General features: G+C 58.8%; 1 protein-coding gene across 1 annotated transcript; it reads left to right on the top strand.

The window, feature by feature from the left end:
* Nucleotides 1-1987: 1987 nt before the first annotated feature.
* On the top strand, nucleotides 1988-7250 carry CIMAP1D (CIMAP1 family member D). Its single transcript, XM_027970616.3, has 4 exons — nucleotides 1988-2334; nucleotides 3162-3269; nucleotides 5009-5122; nucleotides 6227-7250. The coding sequence occupies exons 1-4, from the start codon at nucleotides 2046-2048 to the stop codon at nucleotides 6694-6696; spliced, it is 981 nt and encodes a 326-aa protein (XP_027826417.2). The 5' UTR covers nucleotides 1988-2045; the 3' UTR covers nucleotides 6697-7250.
* The last annotated feature ends 1943 nt before the right edge of the window (nucleotides 7251-9193 follow it).

Raw genomic sequence — 9193 nt, 5'->3', positions numbered from 1 at the left:
GGCCCCAAGGCTGACCAGCTCCTGGACTCCTGAGCATCTAGCCAGTGTGGGTCCCTGAGAGGCGCCCATGCGCAGGAGGAGAAGGAGGTGGGTATTCATCCCCCATCTCCCACTTCTGTCCATGATTCTGCTAAGGAGCACATGGCTCATTGAGTGTCGGGGCGACCGATGCCTGAGGATGGAGCTGGCTGTGGGCTGATGGGCAGAAGCGAGCATCTCTGGGGAGGGGAGCAGGTGAAGGCCCCGAGGTTCCCATCCAAGGGGCAGGAAGCCGGCTGGTGTGGCCACAGGGTCGTGGACAAGGGCTGAGGGCTAGGAGTCCAGGGCAGAGGGGAGCAGGGATGAGACAGGGAAGACTTGGGTTTTATCCTTAGAATAGCATACCCGGAAAACTGAGCAGGATTTAGAACCTTGGAGAAGCCCTTGATGCCAAACTTGGCTCTAAACCTGAGTCAGAGTTCCGTGCAATCCCTACACCGCCACCGCCCCCTTCCCCTGACTCACCCTCCCTCCTTCCCCACTCTGTCTCCCATCCTGTGACCAGAGGAGGTCAGAATCCACACCTCTCATGCGATGCTAGGATAATTAAACACTGCGATGCTGGCCCAGGATGCCTGAGTCCCAAGCTAGTAACTTAGCAACTGGAACACGGTAAATGCCTCTGGCTTCACACAGACTCCAAGTCTGCAGTGCTGCCGGCCTCCTGTCCCGATGTCATTGATTCCCTGTGCTGGTTTCTTATTGATCCTTTTAAAGAGTCAGCTGTTTGGTGGTGGAGGTGGGGCTTTGTTAATTCTTTCTGCAGTTTTCTGTTTCATGCATTTCTACTTCGTTTTTAAAATCTCCCTTCATCTACCCACTTGTACTCTTACATTTTTCTAGTTTTTAAAAGTGAAATCTTAGGTCATTGATTTTAAGATCTTCTTTTCTATATTTTTATTTATTTGCTTGTCTGTGCTGGGTCTTAGTTGCGGCATGTGGAACCTAGTTTCCCGACCAGGGGTCAAACCGGGGCCCCTGCATTAGGAGTGGTGAGGCTGAGCCACTGGACCACCAGGAAGCCCCAAGATCTTTTCTACGATAGCATTTAAGACTTGTTTTATGACCTTTGACACAGACTATAACATTTCGAATAAAAAGTTGCAAAAATTATAGAATGCATAAAAATTACCTTGTGGAATGAATTGTATGGTATGGGAATGGTCACTCAGATCACCTGTTAACACATTGCACTGCAAAAGGGCGTGACCACACAGCAGCAAAGAAGGACGCTCTGAAGACAAGGAATGTGAATTCTGCTTGGCCAGGCTTACCTGAGCCTGGTCTCAGGGCCCGACAGGGGTTGGGGTTGGGGAGCCTTCCTGTGTCAGGGACAGAGACACTCTGTATCGCTGGCTTCTGGGAGGAGGGGGCTTCCTGGACAACCACAGCCACCCCTTGGCCCACGTGACTCCTGTCCCGGACTCAGCTCGGCCCCCTCCTATCCTGAAATGCTGCCTTCTCATCATCTCACCGCAGTGAGCACTAGTCCTGCCCTGCTCTCTGTTGCAGAACATGTAACACCTTTTAAGGTATGAAGTGCTCCTTCATACATTACTCTTATTTCCTCTTGCCTCCTGACATCAGCTCCGGGCTGTCTCTTCCTGTCATGGACCCCAGCCCAAGCAGAAACTAGTACAGAGTTGGTGTTCAGTGAGAACTTCCTAGATGAGGGAAGGAGGGGAGGAAGGAATGCTTCTTGGCCCAGAGTGGCAATCTTGGACCATCCTCGGCCTCCCCAGCTGTAGAAACAGGGCCACGCTGCCCATGACCTTGCCCGTCCCTCTTGCCACAAGGCTGTGGGTGTCCTGTTTGTGGCTCCAGCTCCCGGGAGCCTGCTCTGGCCTGGGCTGCCCAGCTCGGCTGGCTCCCTGGGGACTGGCTCTGCTGACACTGGACTCTTTCCTGGACTGTCTGGCCGCCTGGCCGACATTCGACCCTGGCCCCACTTCCAGGCCAGCGACCGCCGGCCAGCCTGATCAGGCCAGGGCCCCAGACTCCCTGCCATGGGACAAGGGGCCGTCTGTGCCGTTCGGGACCGTGTGGTTGGCCAGGGCTCTGCCAACTCCGCAGGAGCTGCCAGCATCAGGGACAGCGCCGGCACCTGTGGCCCAGAGCTGCTGCGTGGCCAAGGAGCAGACACCAGGAGCCAGGGGCATCTGCCCACCATGGGGACTCTCACCTGCGACCCCGCTCCATGGCTGACCCAAGCGCCTCTGGGCGGGCGGGCCACTGACTATCAGATCCCGGAGGCCAGCCTGAGGAGGACCTGCGGGGTGGCCACCTTGGAGCACGGTAGGTGGGCGAGGGGCCCTGTGGAGGTGGGACACTTCCCTGCTCTCATCCGCCCCACCCAGATAGGGTTTGGAACGGGTGGGAGCCCAGCTGGAGGCAGGAGCTTCTGGCAAGCCCCTGCATTTTCCAGGAACTCAATTTTCCTTCCTGCAGGATGGGTGTGAGCCTGGCATTCTTGTGGGCCCCTGAATCCAGTATCGTAAAGTCAGACACCTTTCCCGGTGCTGAGTATACAGTGGGCAACAGAGCAGCAAAGGTCCTGTGGTGGGGATGGACGTTAGCAATGATAGCCGAGAAGCCTTTGCAGTGTGTTCACTGCTGATAGTGACCTTGGAGAAAAGGCAGCAAAGAGGCTGGGAGCCTGTGCAGGGGCAGGAAACGAAGAGATCTGTGGGGCAGCTGAGTCTCCTGACTCTGCCATGGACTCCGGGATCTTAGGGCCTGTTCAAGCCACAGTTCTCCATCCCTAACAAGGCAGCTGGAGTCAGACTGTGGGACTGACATTCTTGCGGAGGCCACCAAACACTGCAGCTGTGACAGTGTGTCTCCATGTCTGGGGTCAGCTCCCCAACCAGTGACCATGTGTCTCTGAGTCTGGGGTCAGACTTTCCAAGGTGCCCTGGCCCTGAAGCCCCTCCCTCCTATGACTCACAAAGCCCCTGTCACTCTCCACTCCCCCCCGCAGGGGAAGGCAGCCCCTCCTCCCCTACCCCTGTCATGGAGGTTGGCTAGGAGGCGGGTGGGGGCTCTGGGGCTGGTCCCTGGGTTCCCTCTCCATCAATCAGGGTGAGCAACCCGAGGCCGTGACCCAAGGATTCTGGTCACAGGCTCTGGGCCAGGCTTGTATGCCCTGCCTTCCACCGTGGGCTACATCAACCACGACTGCACCAGGGTAGCCGGTCCTGCCTATTCACTCTTCCGGAGGCCCAGTGAGGGTAAGGCCGGTGAGGGTGGGAGGGGAGTGGGGGGTGGACCTCCAATCTCCCACTGGAGCACTTCCTACCCCCTTAGATCCAGGCCCTCACTCATCAGGCAGGAAGCTGGGATGGTGCATGGTATCACCCCTACTGTGTGACCTCAGGGAAGCTGCTGTGCCTCTCTGGTCCATTTCTGTATGGAAGGGGAGTCCTGGGCGGTGTTCTCCTTGCTGCCTGACTCGGGAAAGCTGTGTCTCAGTTTCCCACGCTGTAAACAATGAGGGCACAGTCCTTACCAAGTTGTAGTCAAGACCAAATACACCTCGGAAGTCTGGAGAGGTTCATGGAGTGAGAATTAGGTGGTTTCAAAGTGGCTACTGCAGCGCCTGGCCTCTATCAGTAAAGAAGGGCCCGGTGTGGGGTGGCCTCCAGGTCTCCATCAGTGGGATGGGGGCTCCCGGGCCATGTGGTCCCACAGGACACAGGGAGGTGGGAGGCGGCCTTTCGTGTTTGGGCAGGAAAGGCTGGCGAGACCGCAGGCCGTGTCACTGCTGCCTGCGCCTTCACAGCGATGCCTGCAGGTGACTTCACCCCGCAATCTAGAGTACTCGGGGTCCTGAATGTGCTGGGCTAGGGGCTGGAAGGCTTTTTACTCTGCAGGGACTTTCATTCGTGTGGACAGAGGCTCCTTTGGAGGGGTGGGGCTCACAACCTCTTCCCAGCCTTCAGAATCGGCATCCACCCCAAACTCAGGAGCCTCAGAGGGCCCCAGAGGCACGTAAGGGAGTCAGTGCTGCATCTGTCACTAGGAAGGACTGAGACCTGGGTCTGTGGCCCAGAGCAACCTGGACTTCCAGGCTCTCTTCCCAGGCATAGGAGCCCAACCCGGGACAGAGGGACAGACGGAATGGGGAGTTGGGTTACTGGTGGTTAGTGTAGACTTTGTTGAGTGTCCAGAGCAGACTCTTGGAGGTGGGGGCAGGGAGCTGGGCTTTGTAGGATGAATAGGAATTTCGTCCCCTTGAGAAGAAGGGACTCCTGGCAGATCTTGCAGCACAGGCAACGGCCTTGAGGTGGGAAATGACATGAGCGGGGCTGTGCCTGTTTGTCAAGACCATGCTTCACATGTGCGCACCATGTCACATATGCACATGTACACACGGTACTTAACCCCATGAATCCGTGTCAGACCTACCACTCTCAGAGGCACATGCATTGGTACCAGAGTGGGCTTATAAACAGTGGCAGTGGCCATCACAGTAAGGGTCACGAGTATTAAGTGCAGGCACCAGACCACCCTATCCCGAGGATCATCTCCCCTTCCATCTTCGCATCCTGCTGGTGTGAGGAGGAGACTGGCCGGTTGGGAGAGCTTCCTCAGGCCCAGCTGTCAGAGGCCCGACTCAAGCCCTGGCCCCAGGCTGGTCGCATGCTAGCATACCCCAGCTCTGCAGGGCTCTCCTCCGACAGATGCTTACTCAGGACCTGGTTACTTTAACTCTACACACAACTCTTAAGTGTCCCATAGCGGGTCCCCCAAGCCGCTGACAGGTTGGAGGTTGGGGGTGGGGCACAGCTCTGATTTCAAACACATAGACGGTCAACACGATCCCATGCCCCAGGTCCGGGCAGTCGCTCCTCCATAGGCTGAGTTTCCTGCCCTTCAGGACGTGGCAGGGGCCTCAGGGTTAATGAGGGCATCGACTGGGGGCGAGGTCACTGGAGCTGCCCTCGAGACCCTGGGCTCTCCCCGCAAGCATCTCCGCAGGAGACCAGCCCTGGGCCAGTCTACTTCCTGGACTCGAAAGTCACCCGCTTCGGCCGCAGCTGCACCCCTGCCTACTCCATGCAGGGCCGGGGCAAGTCTCCCAGTGAGTATCTAATTTGAGCTGATCCCTCCCACAGGACCCTGCCCCTTCAGGGTCTCAGCGAATCTTGCGCCACCCTTCCTTTCTGCCCTACCCCCACCAATTTCTTAGATCCTCAGTGTCTTTGGATGATTAAATCCAGTAGACTTAGAAGAGGGGTCAGGGACCCTAAGAGAACCTGAACGGGTAAAGTGGGCCAGGCTAATGTGACCCAGTACATGTGTGGGCACAAACTACTCAGCCATCCATCCATCCACTCACCCATCATCCATCCACTCACCCACCCATCATCCACTCACCCACCCATCCATCCACTCACCCACCCATCTGTCTGTTCATCCATTCACCCACACTTTCATCCACCCTTCCATCCACCCACCCACCCACTCACCTACCCATCCATCCATGTACCCACTCATCCATCCAACCATCCTTCCATCCACCCATCCATCTAACCATCCATCCATCCACCCATCTGTCCACCCATCCATCCATCCATCCATCCATCAACCCATTCACCCATCCATCTAACCATCCATCCATCCATCCATCCATCTGTCCACCCACTCACCCATCCATCCACAGTCTACTCATCTACAACTCCCTGAATCCATCATCTGCTCATTCACTCGTCACCTCTTCACTCACTACCCATCCTTCCGTTGACCCATCCACTCAAACATGCACTAAGCCAGCTGCTGAGCATTGAAGTAGATATGCCTCATTCTTAATTTTGTAAGACCTCAGCTCTTGGTGCTTAGATCCAGGTGGGGACCTCTCACCTCAGTGTGGCCATGTCTGGAGAGGCGGAGAGACCCACATGAGGGGGAACCTGGAAGGGCTGTGAGGGCTCTCTGTAGGAGCGTGTGGAGAAGGCATGGGGAGAAGGGGATTTTGGGGCTGTCTTGAGATGGAGAAGCAGCTCCTGGGAAGTTGGAATGGGAAACAGGAGGTATGCCCAGCAGAGGGCTGAGCTTGGACAAAGGCTGGAGGCTTGAAAGAGAAAGAGGGCAGCCAAGCTCCCGTGAACTCCATGATGCATATGGCAGGGGAGCCATGCCGGGTCTTGGAGGAGGTGAGGACTCTGTCCACTGTCCATTCTTACAGGTCTGGAGGTGACGCCCGGCCCTGGGGCTTACAGCCCAGAGAAGGTGGCCCCCATGCGCCAGCGGACGCCTCCAGCTTTCACCCTGGGCTCCCGCCTCCGCCCACGGCCCCTGAACACCTCAGCCCCTGCCCCCAACACCTACACCCTGCCATCCCTCTGGGGCTCGCAGGTCTTTACCAAGCCCAGCAGCCCCAGCTACACCGTGGCTGGCCGCACACCCAGCGCCCGCCCCCCGCAGGACCCTGCGGAGATACCCGGCCCTGGCCAGTATGACAGCCCGGACCCCAATGCCTACCGTCAGCGCCGGCCGGCCTTCACCATGCTGGGGCGGCCCCGAGCCCCACGGCCCCCAGATGAGACACCCGGCCCCGGCAGCCACAGCCCCGAGCAGGTCACTGTGACCAAGGCCAGGGCCCCGGCATTCAGCATGGGCGTCCGCCACTCCAAGCGGCTACCACCATGGCCGTAGACACTGCACCCTGATGCCCTCATGACAGCAGGTGACAGGACGCCTGGCCCACTCCTGGGTTGAGCCTCAGTCTCCTGTGCTGTGAAGTGGAGGGGGGTAGGCAGGCAGTTGGACGGGGGAGCCTAGGAGAAGCCAGGGTGAGGGGAAGGCACCTCCTTCCTTCCTGTCTTCTGAAAGGTCCTTCTAGGCCACTGCTTTCTCCAGTCCCAGGGGCTGTGATCCCGTGGTCCCCACAGGGTGAGTCTCCTTCCAGTGTCCCAGTTTCTTCTGTCCAGGTCACAGCAGGCCAGGCCAGGCCAGGCCAGGTGGAAAAAGGGACACTCTGGCCTTCCCCAGCCACTGGCCAGACACACGGCTTCCTGTGTCCTAGAACTCAGTGTCCGCCCTCAAGGGCCTGGGTCCCCATCATGGCTCGGGTTTCTGCCTCACTTGGGCTCATCCCTGCTACTCATGGAAGGGTTGTTTGGGCCCAGATCCTGCTGGAGGCAGCCCTGCCGCCCTCCTACCTGCCCCACCCTCTAGCTGCCTGCCAATAAAATTCTGGGGCACTGGCAGCTGTCAGCATCACGGTTGCATCTGTTCACGCCACAGGAAGGAAACCTGAACACTGCTCTCAGAGCCCAGCCCCTAACTCTGCAGCCCTCTGGGCACCTGGATGGGACTGAAGAAGGGGTCCAGGACTGGAGGAGACGAGCCGTGGGGCAGGGGCTTTGAGTGGAGGGAGCCAGCCTGGTAGGCTTCTTGAAAGAAGGGACACCAAAGCTGGGCTTTGAAGGATGTATAGGAACTTGATGAAGTTGAACATTTGCCACAGTAGGCGCCTACCGTGTTCCAGGCATTGATAAGGTTGTTCTGCAGCGACTCCGGAGGCAAGTCACGTTTACAGACATTTGTCAGAGGGCATAATGGCTGCTGGTGTCCTTCCGAGGCCTGGATATGAATCCTGCCCCATGGGCTCTGTTCCTGCCACTCTTTTCCACGGACGGAAAAGAAATACGTGCATGAAGCATGTAACCAAGCCCTTGGGACCACGCCACCTTATTAACTGCAGCCCAGAAAGACCCTAACCCAGGATCTTGGGAGGGACAGACCACACTTTGACTTCCTGGAGGAGATGACCCCCAGGGCAGTGCAGCAGGAAGAGCCTAGACCTTGGAGTTGGGGGTCAGCTCTCTCCTACTTGGCCCCTCTTCCCCAGCCTGGGTGCCAAACCTCAACACACACCCTTCACCAGACTAGGTGGACACATGCCAGGAGCCCCTCTACACACACCTGTTTACACACTGGGACCCCTACACACACACCTGTGTACACACCAGGACCCCTACACACACAACGGTAAACATACCAGGATCCCCCAACACACACCTGGACGGGGACCCAGACTCCCTCCTCTCTCACACACACAGACACACACACACACAGTCACATCCGCACAGAATATACACACAATGCAACTCTCACACAGTCCACTAGTCTGTAAGTCTGTAGTCCGCAACAGAGACACAGCACAGAGCCCAGGTGGGGGCTGCAGACCCCAACAAACGTCCTCCGACCCCCTCACTGACCCAGGGCCACGCCCCTCCCAGGCCGCGGGAGCACAATAGTTCTCCCGGCTGGAGGCTCAGGCCTCCCGCCGCACCCCCGCCCCCGCCCCGCCCCGTTCGCCGGCCAATCACGGCCGCGCGCGCGCGAGCCTCCGGCCCGCATCCCCAGCCTCCTCCCCCGGCCCGCGGGCGGCTGCCGAGCGGTGATCTCACCACTCTAATTTATCGATCCGGTCTCGCGCGGCCTCACCACTCCTTTGCTTCCATCCCCACCGGGTCCGGCTCCGGCCCCCTCCCTTTGTTTCCCGGCAGCCGGCCCAGCACGGGGCGGGGCTGGAGAGGCCGGGGGGACCGGCCAGCCCCCGTCCTGGAGGCTGGGTCCTGGGATTCTGTGGGGTGGACGCTGGAAGCGGCTCGGCAGAAACGCAGCAGGAGGAGCCCGAGACCCTCTGGTCCGCTCCCCCGGCTTACAGCCGGGGAAACTGAGGCCCAGGGCGAGGCCGCGTAGCGGGGACTCGGCTCGCTCGGACGCAGCCAGCCGGACTGGGTCCAAGTGTGCGCTGTGTGCCCCAGAGCACACCCCTTCCCCTCGCTGATCTCAGGTTCCCAGTTACAAAATCTAGCAGGGCCTGATTTTCAAGTACCTCCTCCGTCAGCAGCAGTGGGAAGGGAGGGGGACGACCTGGGGGTCCGGGGCGCTCTCCTGCCTTGACTGAGCCTCCATTCCTCTCCAGACCTCAATTTCCTCCTTTCGAAAAGAGAAGAAAGGAGATTTCTGTTCCTCCCACCTCCGTCCTTTTAGGAACTTGGGGGACCTGTGGGGGGCTAAGTAAGGGGCCACCGCCCGGGTGCTGGGTTCGAAACCTCGCTCCCTCCCAGGCTGCAGACCCCGATTTAGCCCCGTGCCTCCGGCGGGCCTCAGTTTCTCGTCTCCCCGCCGGGCACCGGGG

The sequence above is a fragment of the Ovis aries genome, chromosome 5, assembly GCF_016772045.2.
Source record: "Ovis aries strain OAR_USU_Benz2616 breed Rambouillet chromosome 5, ARS-UI_Ramb_v3.0, whole genome shotgun sequence".
Classification (NCBI taxonomy): domain Eukaryota; kingdom Metazoa; phylum Chordata; class Mammalia; order Artiodactyla; family Bovidae; genus Ovis; species Ovis aries.
The sequence above is the reverse complement of the archived record's forward strand: the minus strand, read 5'-3'. Positions and strand labels throughout refer to the sequence as shown.

Bases quoted from the DNA above. Each gene is read 5' to 3' on its own strand.
- CIMAP1D (XM_027970616.3), top strand. From the start codon at position 2,046: ATGGGACAAGGGGCCGTCTGTGCCGTTCGGGACCGTGTGGTTGGCCAG. The intron at 2,335-3,161 runs GTAGGTGGGCGA...TTCTGGTCACAG, and splicing joins GGTGGCCACCTTGGAGCACG to GCTCTGGGCCAGGCTTGTAT. The intron at 5,123-6,226 runs GTGAGTATCTAA...CCATTCTTACAG, and splicing joins GGGCCGGGGCAAGTCTCCCA to GTCTGGAGGTGACGCCCGGC.